Here is a 19,083-nt window from a genome sequence, read left to right as displayed (position 1 = left end):
GGAGATTGTTTTTTCTTATTTTTTATTAGTCAAAAGTTTTGAAAATCTTAAAGTAGTTCCTGGTCACCAACAAACACATTTGGTAAATTAAAATAAAATAAAAAACTCTAAAGCTGATTTTATTTATAAAAAGAAAAAAGTATGAAACGGCTTTTAAAAGGAGAAACTCAAATCAAATATAGAAAAAAAAATGTTAAATTTTTTAAGTTTTCAAATTATGTTAATTTTAGAATAAAATAAAATTCCAAATAAATATACAATAATAAAAATTGAATAAAAATAGCCCAAAAAAAGATTTACCCTGAACTTGGTAAGATCAACTTTTACCCTGAACTTTAAATTTTATCAAATTGTATATTAAATTTGGACAAGTGTTTCAATATTTACTTGAACTTTAAAAACTGTTAGAAGTTTTTACTCTGATAATTTTTCATTAGAAAATTTATTGAAAATTATCGATCAAATTATTTTTATATGTATCAACTTAATTACAAAACATATAATTGTTATGAAATTGATAGAATTCAAATAACAATGATACTAGAGTTGATTTTTTTTTTTGAAATTTGTAAGTTTCAACAGAAATGACCTCTTTTGTATATAATCAGACTTTGAGAAAAACGTGATTTTTATTAAATTTATGAGTTTTTTTTTCTGGATTTTATTATTATTATTTTTTACGTTGTTCTTGTTTAAATTAATAGTTGAATTAGCAAAAATATTGAGTAGATGATAAAAATTGCTACACTTATCTAAATAGGTTCAATTTGTTGAAATTTGATACAATTTAACTGGTTGATGAAAAAAAAAGTATTTTTTCTAGATTTATTTGTTATGAATATTAAAATTAAGTGATATTGAAAATTATCACTGTGTATGATATTCGTTTGTTTAGTATAAATACTAAAAATTATCACAAAACAAATCTAAAAATTATGACTTCTATACATAATTTGATATTAGTTGGTTCAAAATAAAATATGATTGAATAATCTATATAAATATATAAAAAATGATATAATTTAAAATATTTAGTCAAGATCTTTTAATAAAATTAAATTTCATTTGATATAAATAGTATTTTTTAGCGGGTTGATATAAATGATTGGAGGAAGAAACTAAAACTAAAACAAAAACTATAACACTTATATATTTATAGTTATTTTGTATATTTATCATAAAAGAATTTGAAGTCCTTAAAGTAAATATGTTTTGCAATATCTTTGAGATTAAAAAACTTTTTCTTGGCTCTCCAGGACTCTCTTGCCGTCCAAAATCGTTATCTCTCTTGGTTTTTCATCCCCTCTGGCATGCAAGATAAAATTCTATTTTATATAAATTTATGCATTAATGGCTTGGCGTTTATTAAGAAGCATCAAGTCTTTGGCTATGTGATAATCTGGCAAAGCATTGTGGCACTATATATTAGCACCAAGTATTGTAGGTGAGTCGATCTGCAGGCGTAAAGGCGTTGATGAGCTACACGACCAAGGTGTTGTCAATAAATAAGACAATAATTAAGAAGATTTTAAGGAACCAAAATTGCAGATAAAAAATAACATTTTAAAAGTATTTGGTCTAAAATAAATAAAGACGAAAGTACATAGACAAAAAGAATATTTTAACCTTAAAATTCAAAGTCCATATTAAATGATTTTAATTAGATAAATTACTTTTTTTAACAAATGAAAATGTATTATAAATAATATAAAAAAAGTAAAAAAGTACAACGTGCATTGAACGTTTCTACTAAAAGATCAAATATTTGTAAATGATAATTTAAAGAAAACATTAAATTTAATATTCACAAGCGAATCAGTTAAAGAAAAAAAAAAGCCCTAAAGTTTCCTCTTTCCACGTCTTCCTGTATCCACATCCACAAGCTTCAGTGATGAAGTCGGCAATGAAACAGACACACCAACGGATTCTGGTATATCAAGATTAACTCCCAGGGAGGGGCCACCTATTGCACGCTTGATGTCAACCTCCTTGAGTTGCTGAATTTCAAGCCGTACTTTGTCAATCTAAATACACCACAACGATAGGGGAAACACAATAAATAGGAAGAAATATCTGTAGCCAATCATCAAAACAACAGAGCAACATGAATGTCTTACTAATTCGATGTGATGAATGGATGAATGCGCATCGGCCAGTCTCTTTTGCAGATCATCTGCCTTTTTACTTTGATATTCCGCATTCTCCATCTCATTTCCTTTTTCACCCAATTCTTGGTATAAAGCTATACATAATACATATGATACATATATAATAAATCACTTTATTTCAATATGGAGGTAAAAAGGAGGTTATGAAACAGTTGCTACCAGCATGTGTTATTCATTCTCGCTATCAAAATATTATTGCACTATGATGTTATAGTAATTAGGAAGGATGTATATCATATACATACTTGTTAAAACTGAAAGTACCCATATCTGAGTAGGGATGTCATAGAGTTTCTTTGCCAATGTTAAAGATGATCTCAATATCTCTCTGGCCTGCACAGTGTCATGTAGAGCAAGTGCCAAACTCCCAAGGATTGTCAAATATTGTGCAACAAGTTGAAGATTCCCCAAATGATTATGGGTCAATTGCAATCCTTTCGCCAATCGATTTCTGTGGAACAGGAGCGGAAAAAAAAAACACCGTTGGCTGACTGAGAACATGCTTCTCTCCCAACATCAATGACATAACAAATAGGTAAATATGAGGTCTCAATCAATACCAATGGATTGATTCCTGTGAATCCAGTGAAAATTATCAATTGTGGAAATACTGGACGTGAGGCTGGTTTAAATTTTTAAGATAGTGACGGATAGTTATAGTTGGCCTATTATGAGCCATAGAAAAATATTATGACTTCTTTTGATCTGGTGCCATAGCCATTGTCGATAGAAACTAAGCTCTTATGGTTTAAATGGATTAGAGATATTCTAAATGGTTGGAATTTACAATATTTTGGCCTCCTTCATGACTGAAAAAGCCTTCCTCATTACTTTTGACTTGAGATTACTACTTTGAAAGTCATTGGGGTCAATAATGATATTTGGAATTCCAAAAGAATTTTCTTTATTGCAAGGTATCTGCATGATCTCCCTTTCTGGAATTAGTTGACCGTCCTTCGGAGCATTTGCAACATCCAACCTAAACTCATTAAACCCCTCATTAATTCCTACTTCTCCAACCTCAATTGAAGTATGCGAATCTTGGGAAACTTCCTCTTCAAAAGAATTGTATAAAAGTGTAGTTTGAGACTTTTCAACTTCAAAGCTTGACTCTTCATCTTCAATCACCATTTTGATGCGATTGACATCCAAGGTATTGGAAAAATTCCTAAGATTGAGAATGGTGTTTTCTTCCTTGGGAGTTTCCAAATTGCAACAATCTTTTACTCTTACAAAAACACTTCCCAAACGAGGGTCTTTTATTTCAATTTTAGCAGGGAGAAAACCAAATAAATTCTTCTTCACCTCTATACGGATCGATTCACAATTCAGCATATTCAAAGTCTGAGAGGAACAACTAACCAAGCCACCAAAATGACTTCCAAGAGCTTCTAAGCAACTACGATTCCAGTAACTTAAAGGTAAGTTCAAAATATCAATCCAACCACCATAGCCCATCACAAACTCAGCTTTCACATGAAAGATACCAATTTTTCCATTTTCCTTTTAACTCCCAGATTTTTTAGGACCCTCCCATCCTCCATTTTTAATAGGGCCTTATCTGCCATAAAAGGATCAACAAAACAATCAACTTCAAAGTGGTTTTTCAAAGCAGTAGCTATCTCCTTCCAATTATCATGAGCGACCACATCCCTTTCTTTTTTAACCCGAAAGCTCTTATCATCATCTTTTTGGATTGAGGGAGCAAAAACACCTACCAATTCAGGCGACTTTTGAGAACTCTCCAAGGCTATAGAAAAATCAGCCTTATTTAGTGAAAGAGAGATAGAATCCTTAATCATTTCCCAGAAGACTAGCCACCCACTTTTCTTTTGTCCAACAGGGACCACTATTCTTCCTCTCCTGCCTGATTTACGGATCAAAATGCCATCAAAGCTACAACCTTGCTTGTTAAAACTCTTCACAAGTTGCAAATTCCGAACTCTCCTTTGACTTGTCTAAAAAAATTAGCTCTCACCGGACATTGCATCAAATCCACAATAGCCTCTTCAAGCCAAATAAGCTGCTTCTAGTGGAATGAAATATAAAACTGTCGATTATCAAAAAACTCTTCCAACTTGAAAAAATCGTTCGACAAAGAATGGATGAAGAAAGACTTGTTTGCAACTTGACAACTCCTTGAATCCATGGTGAAGAAGAACTTACTGCAAACTAAAACTCAAAGATTTCACCGCGAAAGCAAACCAATGAAGAAAACGTCTAGACTGAAACGACCCAACAAGCTTGCTTCATCTGTCGTAGGAGAGGGGGAAGTGAGAGGAGAGAGGAGAAAGCATACTTACCCTCATTATTTGTTTTTTTTTTCTTTTAGTAAGAATTAGAAATCGATAGTCTATATAAAGTACTCATTATGCATATTTGAATATATCATAATATTTAAATATTCTTTCTTGATGACCAATGATCAATGCTATAGGCTATGGCGGACGGGTTGCCCAAAAAGGGTTAATATCCTTTCTTGGATTCTTATTAATGGAGAAGTCAACACAGCAGAAGTTCTTCAAAAAAAAGTCACCACATATGCATTTGCAACCATCCATTTGTGTGCTGTGTGTCACGGTCGTACATTTTTCAACCACGCGGCACCATGATCTAAGCTCGACCATGGCCAGCCTTACGAGGAACTCTAGCCCCAATCTACTTTTCGCGCCCTTTGTGGCTTCGTCGGACCTTAGACGAGGTTCTTTCTTCCTCGACTCAGCTTCATTTTGCTTTTCCAACCATCTTGGCTCTCGACCACTCGACCGTCCCGCTCCTACTATGAGCCAGGACCTTATCGGGATGAGTTCTGACCTATAACGGGGTCAGAACGAGCTTAAAAAGCCAACCGGGTACAACCGGGAGATTCCTGCCGCTTAACTATGTCAAAACTAGCTTATCAGACCCATCAGACGCCTCTAGGACCATTCCTGCTGAGAAACTAGTCAATAACGGACTAAACGGCCTTACCGGGTACTGCCGGGATGATTCCTACCGAGATCCGGACAAGGAATGACTAAACTTGGCAACTGGGATGAGTCTTGCCGCTTACCGGGCCAAGACTAGCCTTTTCTCACTTACCGGGTGCCCACCGGTACTGTGGGATGCCACCCCGAGCATCGGGATGTCATTGGGCTTCGCTGAACTCTTGGGCACGCCTACCGAGAACCGACCCATGGACTTGTATATATGATCAGGACCTTTCGGACATCCATCCATCCGGACATAACCGTGGCACGTCGACTCCCGCGACCGTGCCTTGTCGTTCGAGCATACCGTACTGCATAACAGCCCCTATGTGCAACCTCCAGCCCATGGGGCGAGGCGCAATGCCGGCACACCCGTGCCGTCCGACACTGTCCTTGAGATTCCCATTCTCGAAGGAAGACGCCCAAGACCTTGGTCTTGCAACGTTCGCCCACGCCACGACACACGCATGTGCCATGGGGTAGCTCACTTAGGCCACAGGGCCCAGGGGTGGTGGAGAGCTGACACCATGCCTCCCCCTAAGGTACATTATAAGGCATTCTTGGTCTGGCAGGCGTGTACGTGCAAAGTGACGAGGAGTCACTCGCCAACGTAGAGCGCACGTCTGAACTCCGATTGACACGAAACTTGGCGTGCTTACATATCTCACTAATATGCATCTAACTCTAAAGCCGCTCGTCCAAACTCTCGGCGGAACCCCGACTTCTAGGGTCGTGGCCCGGGGCCCCAACTGGCCCCCGTTGAACTTGTCACCGACACCACTGACATCGCCTTCGCCTTGAGCACATCCATGGGGTGTGATAGGTGATGCACCATCCTCCTTGGTCGCATCACGACACTTCTCTCTCGGCCTTCAACATGGCCCGACGGGCGACATATGTATGTCGCCACCACTTGTCCACTAAGTGGGCGTCACAACCTACTCTCTACTAGTATGGTTGTGACACTGTGCATGGCAGATTATGAGTTTCAGGTGCACACCTTTTCTTGCCCATATGCAGCAGATTGTTAGCTCTCCTTGCTCCGTATGTTCAATGTCTCTTGGGTAATGGAAAGTCTTTTCATTTATCAATAAAAAGTTCGTTTCTTGTTTAAAAAAAATATCTCTTGGGTAATGGATGCAGATGTTTCAAAGATTGTTACCCAGCTGATGTTCGGTCATTTTTTACCTCCTAGAGCGAGCCTTCTTTGGGTAAATGGTGTCAAAGCTATCATCTCGGAGATTTGGTTTGAGAGAAACCAAAGGATTTTTTAGGAAAAAAGAAGACCTTCGGTGGAGTGCTTCAGCTTGGCTAAGTTTAAAGCGTCTCAATGGTGTGCTATATCCAATCTTTTTGCTAATTATTCTCCAAACATGATATATGTTAATTGTGGGCTTTCATTTTCCCTAGTTAGACATACACAGGATGATCCTTTGTCTTTTTATTTTTGCTATTCTAGATTGTATCTTTTTATTTTATGTTTTTTCACTCTCTGGGAGTTTGTATCTTTGAACATTTTATGTTCCTTTTCATCTATCAATGAAAAGTTCGTTTCTTGTTTAAAAAAAAAAATATATATATATATATATCATAATATTATTATTCTGAAAATTAAAATGGTATCAGAGCTAGAAAATTATAGCTCCTACTAAAAACCCTTGTTGCCACAAACTCAGCCGCCATTGCTGCCTCCATAGTCAGAACCCTAGGGTCCGTTTGGTAACGTTTCCGTTTCTTGTTTCTTGTTTCTTGTTTCCAATTTTCTTAAGAAATCTAAGCATTTTACAACTAACTACATTTCTTGTTTCTCCTTTTTTTGGGAAAATTCTCAAAATTATATAGAAATTTTGGAAACAATCAAACCAAGTTTCTTCTTTCTTGTTCCCATTTCCAATTTGTTCCAAAACAATAAAAAGATTATTTTGTCAAACTTAAATTCATGGATGTTGGGACCATGCAATTCATTTTTCTTTATTAAAAATGAAGAAACATAAACAACAATCAAGAACGAAACGAGCCCCTAGCTACCATTCTTGAATGACATACTATACTCTCTGAAGGTACTTTCACGTGCATCATTACATCGCTCTTCAAGTTTGTTCACTTCTCATCGTTGAGTCCTTGATTGAGTCAACACTCATTGTTGTCGCCACTCATCATCATGTCTTTGGTTGGGTTGGCACTCTTTGCCGTTCACACCTCTTCATTCCCTGGTATTCATTCACATAGTAGGCTGGTCGGCTGAGTCTACATCCTTCGCGCCTTGTTCATGGTTTTTTCTATCGATCATTTACAGAGTTGTAGATTCGTAAGATCATGATAAAATCCCCTTGACTTTCGAAACTATTAGTCAAGCTCCCACGCTACAACTAGCATAGTAGCCTTCGGTCAGAAAAAGGCTTTAAAGCCCCTGCTCCTAAGCTGGAGCCCTAGTGAAAGATCTCTCCCCATTAGCAATAGGTCATTGCTGGAAAATAGGGCCATAGTCACGTCGTTGTACAAAATTATAGCTAAGGTCTTGGCTGAAAGGTTGAAGAAAGTTTTATAAAAAAGCTTGGAACATCCTAAAGTCAGATTTAGTTAGAGTGTTCCAAGAGTTTTTTCAGAATGGGATTGTTCCAAGAGTTTTTTCAGAATGGGATTATCAATCTCCGTACAAACGAGACTTATGTTTGTCTGATTCCAAAAAAGTCCAACCAAATAGAGAAATGAGTTTAGACACATTAGTTTGGTCACGTCATCATACAAAATTATAGCTAAGGTCTTGGCTGAAAGGTTGAAGAAAATTCTTCATCTTATCATTGATGACGCTCAGTCAGCTTTTGTTGAAGGCAGACAGATTCTGGATGATATGATAGTGGTTACGGAAACAGTGGGAGAGTGGAATGCTTTTAAGAAGACCGGTTACTTATTAAAGCTCGAGTACGAAAAAGCTTATGACATGGTTAATTGGGATTATTTAGATGAGTTTCTTTCCCTAAAAGGCTTCGGTAGCAAATGGTGATCGTGGATAAGGGGTTGCCTCTCGACAGTTAATTTCTCCATTTTTATTAACGGAAGACCTAGAGGTAAAATTCATGCTATGGGAGGGTTGAGACAAGGAGACCCTCTATCTCTTTTTCTGTTTACGTTAGTTGGAGATTCCTTTAGCCGGCTTGTGAATTTCTGTTGTGATAAAAGAATGATAAGGGGCTTTGAAATTGGCAGAAATAAGGTCTTGATCTCGCATCAACAGTATGCAGACGACACCATAGTCTTCTGCCTGGGGTATAAAGGAAATCTCGAGAGATGGTGGGCTCTTATTTCTTGTTTTGTTGAGGGTTCTGGACTTCGTATAAATTTGGCAAAGACTTCTCTCATTGGGCTGAACTTGACAAAGGACAGAGTGGCTAATAAGGTTGTTGTTCTAGGGTGCAGGGTTGAGAGTCTTCCTTTCAGATACTTAGGCTTACCCTCAGAGGAGATCATCGAGGGATTGCTTTCTGGAGGCCCTTGGTGGAGAAGTTCAGTCTCAAGCTCGAAAAGTGGAAGAAGCTTCTTTTATCAAAAGGGGGGAGACTCACTTTGGCTCAATTGGTACTAAATAGTCTTCCCATTTTTTATTTCTCTCTATTAAAGGCTATTAAAGGCGCCAGTGAGTATTACTAAAAAGATGGATAAGGTGGTTAGGGAATTTTTTTTGGGATGGAGATTCTTCTCACCCATGCAGAAACTTAGTCAATTGGACTCCTACGTCCCCCAGTGAGTTTGGAAGGCCTTAACATAGGAGCTTTTCGTCAGAGGAACAATGCTCTTCTGGTTAAGTAGTTTTGTAGATTTGCTTAAGAAGATAAGGCTCTTTGGAGAAGAGTTATAGCCAACATTTACAGGGTGGACCCACATGGATGGCTTCCAAAAGACCCGAGAGGAAAAGCAAGGGGAAGACCGTGGTTCCACATTGCCAAAAAACAGTGCTTTCTTCCAAAGATTCTTGAGATTCAAAGTTAAGAATGGGGTAACATCCCTTTTTGGCTTGACATATGGATTAATGAGACTACCCTTGCACAGGCTTTTCCTGACTTCTTCATGATTTCTCACAAACAGAATGCCACAATAGAGGATTGCTAGAATTTTGAACAGAAAACTTGGGATTTAGGCTTTCGTAGAGGCCTTTTCGACAGGGAATTCAACAGCTGGATGAATATGGCTCATATTTTGGATCCGGTTATCTTAGGAGAGGGAAAAGATGAAGCTTTCTGGTCTTTGGAGGGTGATGGTAGATTTTCTACAAAGTCCACGCTTTTACAACTTATGGAGAACCCCTAAACTGCAGCCAAGTATGATAAAAAGCATTTGGAAGGAGGACATCCCTAAGAAAGTCAAGGTGTTTTTGTGGTCCCTTACTCACAGATCTTTGAACTCCCATGATAGGCTGCAAAAAAGATGCCCTAAATGGATGATCTCACCCTTCGTTTGCTGTCTATGCTTGGGAAATGCCGAATCGTTGGATCATTTGTTTATTCACTGTTCCTTCACTATGAAGGGTTGGCACTTTCTGTTTGAGTTGTTCGGTCTTTATGGCTGTCTACCTAGACATATCGAGGAGTGATGGCAGAGTGTCTTCAAGGATGTAATTTTGAAGGCAAGGCTAAAGCTCTTTGGTCTTGTGCTATCCAGAGCTCTTCTTTGGAATTTATGGTTGGAAAGGAACACACGGTCTTTCGAGGATAAAGTTAAGTCTTTTGATTCTTTTTGTAATAGTGCACATATCTCGGCCTCTTGGTGGTGCTATAGAAACGAGAAATTCTTTTGTAATTACAGTCTCTCTTCGATTATGCAAGATTGGAGAGCTATCCTCTTCTAGGTGGTTTTTTTTTTTGGAGGGCGCCTTCTCGTCCCCTGTCTCTTAGGCTGTTTTATTTGCTTCTTTTGATCGATGAAAGTGTTTCTTATAAAAAAAACAAGTATTTATCCTAAGACTTTCCTTGCAGTAACTTGTCTCTGTGGATTATAGATTTTGAAACTTCTGATCATATGACAAGTTCCTCTCATTTGTTTCATTCATACTCTCCCTTGTATTGCAATAAACATAATTACAATTGCAGATGTGGTAACTCAATTTTAGTCATTATGCATAGATTTAGTAAGATGCCTCACTTTTTAGCTTGTAAAAGGACTTCGGATGTTGTTTATGTGGTGAACTTATTTTTGTAAAGAAATAGTACGTCTTCATGGAATTCCAAAAAGAATTGTTTTCTTTATCATGGTGTAAAACTCTTGAGCTATTTTTGGGGAACTTTGTGGAAGAAATTTAATACAAGTTTAAAGTTAAGCACAATAAGCCACCCACAAACAGATGGTCAAACAAAGGTGACCAATCGAATTGTTCGAGATGTTCGCATGAGATAAACCAAAACAATGGGATTTATCCTTGGCGCAAGCAAAATTTGCTTACAACCATATAAGGAATCATTCAACAGGAAGCCTCCATTTAAGATTGTTTATACTAAACTTTCTCGATTGACTCTAAATTTAACTAACGTACCTTCCACCATTGGTTTAAACCAGGAAGCTGAGGAAATGGTGGAATGAATTATCGATTTTCACAAGGAAGTCCAAGAACACCTTGAAAAGTCTAATAGCAAATATAAAGCTACAACAGATAAACATCGGAGGTATAAATATTTTGAATTAGGGATCTCATCAAGGTACATTTAAGGAAATCTAGATTACCTACCAGCACATAAAACAAACTTCACTCAAAGAAGATTGGGCCGTTCCCAATTTGCCTATAGAGTTGGTCTTCCACCAGAATAAAAGATCATACCAACATTCAAAATTTGATCATTGATTTGTATGAAGGTAAAAGAATAAACTATAAACAAGGGCCATGAAAAAATGCAAATCGACATCATTTTGCAAGGGATTATCACTAACTATAAGGCAGTTAGCCACTTAAAATCTTGCAGGAGAAGGTTAAGACCTCATATACCTGCTGTAATCGCCTATTTAATTGAAAAAAATACCTTGCTTCTTGTAAATCATGCTGCTTCATCAGTAAGAGGCCATAAGCAAAAAGAACACTGGTTTTCTCTCGAACTCCAACAAAAGAATCCATCATTCTGTAAACTGGCCCAATCAAGTCAAGTGCCTGTAATGCTTAGTTACAATCAATAAAGATAAATAAGCGATTTTTTTTTTAAAATGAGAACTTAAATATATTAACAATAACTGTTGTGGAAGTCGTATTTTAAGACCATCTTGTGTTCTGAGCTCATCTCTTTCGAGCAATAGGAAGCATATTTGCTCTTAGAAAGATATACCACCTTTGGCTCCAAGGAACCTCGTCTCAATGATCTCATGCATTCTAAATTTGCCTCTATTACATTTATGTCTCCATCTTCATCTCTTGAGGTTCGAGCCTCAATTTTAAAAGGAAGTCCAATAACAAGTTTTCTAAGCTCTCCTTTCATTTCATTGTGTGCAATGCGTTGTTTGAGTTAGGAAGAGGGAGGATAGAAATGGAATCTTGATTCATCTAGTTGGTGTAGACTTTTCCACTTAATAGGCAAGCTTTTGGCCCTCAATCATAGAAGATAAGGATTTTTTTTAATGTAGTGTTGAATTTAATTTCCTCTCCCAAGAAGGAAAAGTTCTACGGCAAACAATGGTGTTGGCTATCCTTTAAGGTGCCTGGACATAATAGGATAACCTTTAAGAATGAATACATATTTTGCGTGGGAGGTGTTGAGCTCTATTTATTTTTAATAAGATACAAACTTTTTGTTGATAGATGAAAAAGGAACAAAATTGTTTAAGGATACAAACTCCCGAAGGAGTGAAAGGAAATACAAACTCCCGAAGGTGTTGAGCTCTATTTAGTTTCATGTTTTTCTCTAGGCATCCATGTTTTCTAGTTTGAGAGATAGCTCTTAGGTGTTGCCAAGTCAAAGATTTGTAAGGTGCTTAAAGTTTCTCTTCGCTTAAATCAAGTGCTCTTCCTGTTGTTGTGTCTCTTCCTCTTCTTTGTCGTTTCCTCAATCCTCGGTCTTGCAGCAGAACCAATGTTATAGTATTCACGAAGTTGGTCTTCAGTGATCCAAGGGTTGCTATTTGGTGTTGCACTAGTAAGGTTTTCTCAAATGGTGGAAAAAGTTTATTATTTGCTCACTTTGGCGAGGAAGGTTTGCAGGGAGTTTTTGGATTACAATCGATGGTTCTCAAAAGGATGATACCTTTTATTGTTGCATTCTTTGAAGGATCAGTTGGACTCTTTGGAGGAAGAAACGGTATTGGAAGCTTTATGTTATCTATGAGGAATGGAAGAACTCAAAATCGTGCTTTTCATTATGCTCAGTGGTTCGGCTCTGAAAATTTGGTGTTTGGAGCAGAGCAGAAAACTCAATGTTCTTGTTTTGAGTCCAGTGAAATTTGTCATGGTTAAGGAGAAGTGGAGAACACATTTTGGTATGTTGTGCCAGACAATCTTTGAAGGAAAAGCATGTCGTCCGAGGAACGTTTTCTGTCTAGCCAAGTTTAAAGCATCTCTTTGGAGCTCTCTTTCAGATTCTTTATTTAGTTATTCAACTATTATCATTTGTTGTACTTAGGAAGCCTAGTGCTCCTGTTTAGTTTCTTATTCTGATTTTAGTGAGCTTTTTAGGGAGTTTTGCCTTCTTTTTGTTTTTTCTCTCACTCCTTCGGGAGTTTGTATCTTTGATCAATTTTTGTTCCTTTTCATACATTCAATGAAAAATTCATATTTTGTTCAAAAAAAAAAAAAAAAAACTATTCTTATTTGTAACATCCAATGCATGTTCTTTTTCTCGTTGGGTGGGAGGGATAAAGTGTGCCTTGTGTTGTGGGCATGCTTGTCCAGGGTGTGTTACCCATGGCCGCATGTCCAAACCATCCTCACCACTCGCTTTCCTTTCATGTCTTTAAAGCTTTCTAGTGTAATTTTCTTGTATCGGGTTTTTGGGGTTGTAGGTGGAATTTGGCCGAGCGGCTTTGGAACTAGGTGTGTATTAGTAAGATATGTAAGCACGCCAAATTTCAAGCCAATCGGAGTTCACACGGGCCCTGTAGGCCACCGAGTGACTCCTCGCCACTTAGGACGTCTACACCTGCCACACCAAAAATGCCTTATAATGTACCTTAGGGGGGACCAAGTAGTCATCAAACCTCCCCCCGACCAAGTGTTGTATACTTTCTTGCAATCAAAGTTTTCTTGCATCCAATGTCTACAATGCTTGTTTTAAAGATGTTTTCAACTGTTTTTCTCTCTCACGTTTTCTAAAACCAATTTTCTCCTAAAATGTGAGCGGAGGCTAGACCCACGACCGAGATTGTCCGCAACTTACAGTTTTTCCCGGCTGACTTGCTCGTTTGAGCTAGAGCAAGTGCCGCACAATCGCTCGAGCTGCTTTGAAAAGGTGCGATTGTGACACCTTGCATATGCTTGGCGGCATCTTCTTGCTTTAGGTCTTATTGTTACCCATTAGGCACTCTTGTAGTCTTTCTTGTGCTTTCATCTCTTTAGCAGTATTGGAAAAAAAAAATTAACAAATATGCACGCATTATATTTCATTTCTCACACAAATTCTGAAGTAGGAGAAAATATTACCTGTGTAGATGATTCAGCATCGCCAATGCAAATATAAGAGACAGCTGCATAAACTTGGCACATTGCTTGTATTGATTTGCTCTCTGTAAGCTATATTAATCAGGCAAAAGACTATCTAGTTAAATTTAGTTAACAAAAATATGGCAACGCACGGCATGACTCCTCAAGCAGTATCAGGAGCATGAAAACTAAAATTGCAAGCATGAACACCTTTGCGGCTTCAATATAATGGAAAGTTGCTTCATGATAACAACCAACGTAATGAGCATACTGGCCTCTAAGCATCTCAATCATGCTCTCACATGCCTGTAAAATTGTAGGAAAGCGCAGGAACCAGTTCTTCATCTGCACCAAGGCCTACATGATACAGTAGAAGTACTTAAATAGCAACTAACAACTGAGAGGGAGGCAGGCTTTCTCCTTTTGAAATTTGTCCCATGTATTTTGTCATACGTGTTAATGCCACTCAAAGCCAATTTTTTTTTTTTAATGAGAAATAAACTTTTCATTGATAGATGAAAAGGAAGAAAAAATTTCAATGGTACAAACCCCCAAAGAGAGTGAAAAAAAGACGAAACAGGCAAACAAATAACAAAACTTAAAGAAATACAAGCAAATTAGTCAAAGAAGAACAAGGCACCAAAAAACATCTGTCCGAAACTGATGTAGAGAGTTTGGTTTTATATTAGTTTTGCTAGTTAGTTTTCTGTTTAGTCCTTTAGTTATGGCTGTTAAGATTAATTCCCAGCCCCTGTTTTAGACCCCTCGCCTAAATAAGGGAGGATGCTCCTTTCATTTGTAAGTTTTTCCAGATTCAAAGAAAATTCCAAACAAGAAAGCTCCCACCAATGCTGTAGGAGATTCTTCTTTTGCCGGAAAAGAGGTGGATCAAGCCACCGTCCTCTCACCACGAGCCGCAACCAAATGCTTGCTGTCGGTTAAATTAGTTAAATGTTTTGAATTATTTAATATTGAAAGTAAGTATTTGTTTTGCATTTTATTTGAAAGATATTTTGATTGATTTGATAGCGCTATCCGGATATGCCATATTTTTGTTTTGAGGAAAGTTTTGCTTATTTGGGGTAGTAGCCTAATTTGGACTTGATGGATTTCTGTTCGGACTTATTTGTGGGAAGACACTTTTGGTGGTTTGGCATTCTCTGGAATGTAGATTCATTGGTGTGTTATTCACTCACGTGGCCTCACACTTAAGTAATAATTGTGACTGTTCTGGTCGATGTTAATTCGACAACTCTGTTCTGGTCGATATTAATTCGACAACTCTGTTCTGGTCGATATTAATTCGACAACTTTGATAGAAGCTTCTGATCGATTGACTGGTGTTACCGACAGGTAACCACATATGTTCTGTAGGCTACCCAAATAATGCAACTTCCCACTCTGATTTTGAAACTATGGATGAATGTAAGATTGTTTTGAATGTTTGAATGATTTAGTTTATTTGAAAGTTTGAAAGTTGCAGCAAATGTTTTAGAAGAAATTTCAAAAGTTTTGATCTGTTTGTATTTTTGTTATAAATATTTTGAAAGGAAAAAATGAATTTTAATGTTTCATATGGAAATTGCATATTGAGTATTTTTGTACTCAATTTTCTGTTTTCTAAATGTTTTCAGATGAAGGTTCGAGTGACTGTTCTGATAGTGATTGAGGAATAGCGTTCTGGCATGAGGAGTTGGAATCTTTAGTATTTTCCATTGTTTTTTTTAGCTTATGAGAACTTAATTAGTTCGGCTAGTTATTCTTTGGCTTTGTTATAGTATAGGTTTTTGTTTCAAAGTTGTACTTGTCCTTATCTTTTGTCATAGTATCAAATTAAATAAAGAAGTTTTTCCGTTAATATAGTGTTTATTTGTTTACGCTTCCATATTTTGTCAGAATGACCGTTATTAGAAAATACAAGTTGTTACATTGCTGGTTTTAATAAACTTACTTGGTCGGTTTTTTGGGAAATGATAAGTGATTACTTGTTTGCTAAGGCTTCCTCACAATTGCATCTATCTGATGAATTCGTAGAAGGTGATTCAAAAGTCTTTAATCCCCAATTGAGCAGGTGAGATCTTTAAGGCAATCAGAGGATGTTGTCAAGGCAACTCCAACGACTTTTTAGGTTAGGAAAGAAGATAAATTTTCTAAAGTTGGACTAGGATAACCTTATGGTTATCACTAGGTTTTGTGCTCATGATGATTGGAAGAAAATCATGACCGACTTACAAGTTTACTTTTTACAAAGTTGTCAAATCAACCCTTTTATGGCAGACGAAGCTTTGCTGAGGTTTAAAGACGGTCAAATGCTAAAGACTTTGTCAACAGGAAATGGCGTAAGTTGGGATCTTCTCATGTGAAAATAGAGAAAGGGTGCTTTAGCAAACATAGCAAGAAGGAGGTGATCATAGGGTTTGGAGATTGGGTGAGAGTTCGTGACTTACCTCTAGAATTATGGAATATGTAGTGTTTCAAGGCTATTGGAACTCATCTTGGAGGCCTGAAGAGTGTTGCATCCAAAACCCTGTTCAGAAGCTTGGATTCAAGTAGAAGACTACTTTTGTGGATTTTTACCTGCCTCGATCGAGATTACTTCTTCTTTGGGTTCCTTTTCAGTTCGTGTGCTTGATTCGATTAGTGCAGAAAGCGATTTGGATTTGCGTTCACACTCGCTTGCAGCCTCTTCAAATCCTTTGGACATTCAAAGATACTAAAGTGTTTTGGCTGATGAAGAGTCAGTGAGAAAAGGAGGTCTTTTTTATTGAAAAAGAGAGCAGGTGAAAAGACGCATTTATGGGAAAGTTCTCGGAAGACTCATCAGCTGTTTCTAAAGTTATTGTAACGGCGGATTGTAGGCCTAAGACTCAACAAGATTGTAGCCCTAATTTTGATCCTGACAAGTTGCCGCGAAGAAACTTTATTCCTCCTCTACCTTTCTATTATTCAAGAAGGAAATATAACTCGAGATTGCCTACGAATTTCGAATCTTCAAAAACAGCTGGCACATCTGCAATCAATTTGAAAAAAGTCTTTAATGAAGAAAGAGAAACATCATAATAGGTAAAGTCTAACGCCAAACGTTCCCCTTCGGCTGGAAATTTAATGAATTCTGCAAAGATGCCCATTCAAATTCAGTCACCCCTTAAATCTAGTTTGGAAATTGACTTTAATGAAGAAAGAGAAAGGCTTCGGAATGGCAATAATATCTCACAATCTGCAGCTATTTTGAATGGTAAATCTTAGATTTCTGCAAATGAGCCTCTTCAAATCCAACCACCCCTCATTCTCGGAAGTATTAACTCAACCAATGATGTGGCAAAGAAAAGATTAATAGATTTTACTATCTCGGATGATGAGGAAGATTTAAATCTCAATATTAGTAGTCAAGATTCCCCACCCTTTTCAGAAATTCAGGACTATTCAGGAGGATTTTTCGGAATTTTCCTTCGCAGAGGATTTTCATTCTCTTCAAGGAAGGCCCTTCTCCCTCTTTAAAGGTTTCTGATTGCAACATCGAAAAGAAAACGGCCAGCAAAGAAGACGGTTTGATTAGCAAAAAGGAAGCTTTGAGTTCTAAAGACCAAGAGGTTATGTCTTTCTTGGAAGCTGTTCGAATCACTTTAGATCCAATATTACCAAATCTTTGTGTAGAGACTAAGGTTGGAGAGAATCCAATGTTCTGTATTCTCATTATTAAAGTCTATATATATAGACAAATATACAAGGTTGACCTAATCCTATACTGAAAAGGTAAAGGACAAATTAATATTAATACAAGAATATAAAATATACTAATATATACTCTAACACTCCCCCTCAAGTTGGTGCATATATGTTAATCATGCCCAACTTGTTAGACAAATAATCTATTCGTGCTCCATTCAATGCATTAGTAAAGATATCTCCTAGCTGATCTCCAGTCTTCACATATCCTGTGGCCACCAATCCTTGTTGTATTTTCTCACGTACATAATGACAATCAACTTCAATGTGTTTGGTTCGTTCATGAAATACTGGATTAGATGCAATATGAAGAGTTGCTTGATTATCACACCAAAGTTTTATTGGAGTGGTGATGTCAAATCCCAATTCAGTTAGAAGCTGATGTATTCATACTAATTCACACACCGACTGTGCCATAGCTCTATATTCTGATTCAGCACTCGAACGCGACACCACGTTTTGTTTCTTACTTTTCCAAGAAACTAAATTACCTCCGACAAATACACAATATCCTGAGATTGATCTTCTATCTTCCTTAGAACCTACCCAATCAGCATCTGAAAAACATTCAATATTAAGATGACCATGATCTTTATATAACAAACCACGTCCAGGAGCACCTTTCAAATAACATAGAATATGTTCCAATGCGATCCAATGGTCAGTCGTAGGAGAACTCATAAATTGAATCATGATATTGATTCGATAAGCTATGTCTGGCCTCGTAACCGTAAGATAATTCAGCTTCCCTACTAATCTCCTATACTTCTCAGGATCTTTCAACAACTCCCCTTCATTTGAAAGTTGTAAATTAGGTATCATTGGGGTACTATGCGGCTTAGTAGCTAACTTTCCTGTTTCAGTTAACAAGTCAAGTAAATACTTTCTTTGTGACAAAAAGATCCCCTTTTTGCTCCTTGTTACTTCAATTCCTAAGAAATATTTCAACATCCCCAAATCTTTAGTATGAAATTGACTATGAAGAAAAGACTTGAGTGATAGGATGCCTGATGAATCATTATCAGTAATCACAATATCATCAACATATACAACCAGTAAGATAACACCAGACTCAGATTTTTTATAAAAAAATAGAATGATCTGACTTACTCTTCTTCATTCCAAAATTCTCAATCACCTAACTGAATTTTCCAAACCATGCTCGCGGACTTTGTTTCAACCCATATAAGGATTTACGAAGGCGACATACCTTTCCATTCTCCCCCTGAGCAACAAAACTTGGTGGTTGCTCTATATAAACTTCTTGAAGATCACCATGGAGGAATGCATTTTTAATATCAAACTGATGCAAGGGCCAATGGTGAATAGATGCCAATGAAATGAATAACTTGACAGAAGCCAATTTAGCAACCGAAGAAAAAGTATCACAATAATCAATTCCGTAAGTCTGCGCATATCCTTTAGCAACAAGGCGAGCTTTCAAACAGGCAATTGATCCATCCGGATGAACTTTAACAGCAAACACCCATTTACAACCAGATAGGTTTCTTTCCTGCAGGAAGAGACACTAAATCCCAAGTATCATTGTCATCTAAGGCAGTCATCTCCTCCAACATAGCAGCCCGCCAACCAGGATGAGACAAAGCTTCATGAA

At 37.2% G+C, this 19,083-nt stretch overlaps 1 protein-coding gene across 2 annotated transcripts in view; it reads right to left on the bottom strand.

Moving 5' to 3' along the window:
* Positions 1–1,732: 1,732 nt before the first annotated feature.
* LOC111024925 (Tetratricopeptide repeat (TPR)-like superfamily protein) overlaps positions 1,733–19,083 on the bottom strand; it is a 34,495-nt gene continuing 17,144 nt past the window's right edge. For both annotated transcript variants that reach the window (XM_088122027.1, XM_022302743.2), the window contains exons 8-13: positions 13,953–14,099; positions 13,743–13,832; positions 11,143–11,267; positions 2,414–2,619; positions 2,118–2,242; positions 1,733–2,024 (exon numbers count right to left, since the gene is read on the bottom strand). In XM_088122027.1, the coding sequence (XP_087978153.1) occupies positions 1,839–2,024; positions 2,118–2,242; positions 2,414–2,619; positions 11,143–11,267; positions 13,743–13,832; positions 13,953–14,099 (879 nt within the window). In that variant the 3' untranslated portion in view covers positions 1,733–1,838. The remainder of the gene's footprint in view (positions 2,025–2,117; positions 2,243–2,413; positions 2,620–11,142; positions 11,268–13,742; positions 13,833–13,952; positions 14,100–19,083) is intronic.

This window comes from Momordica charantia (genome assembly GCF_013281855.1).
Source record: "Momordica charantia cultivar OHB3-1 chromosome 3 unlocalized genomic scaffold, Mcharantia_2.0 BLBB01000003.1, whole genome shotgun sequence".
NCBI lineage: Eukaryota > Viridiplantae > Streptophyta > Magnoliopsida > Cucurbitales > Cucurbitaceae > Momordica > Momordica charantia.
Note: the sequence above shows the minus strand (reverse complement) of the source record. Positions and strands in the feature narration are given on the sequence as shown.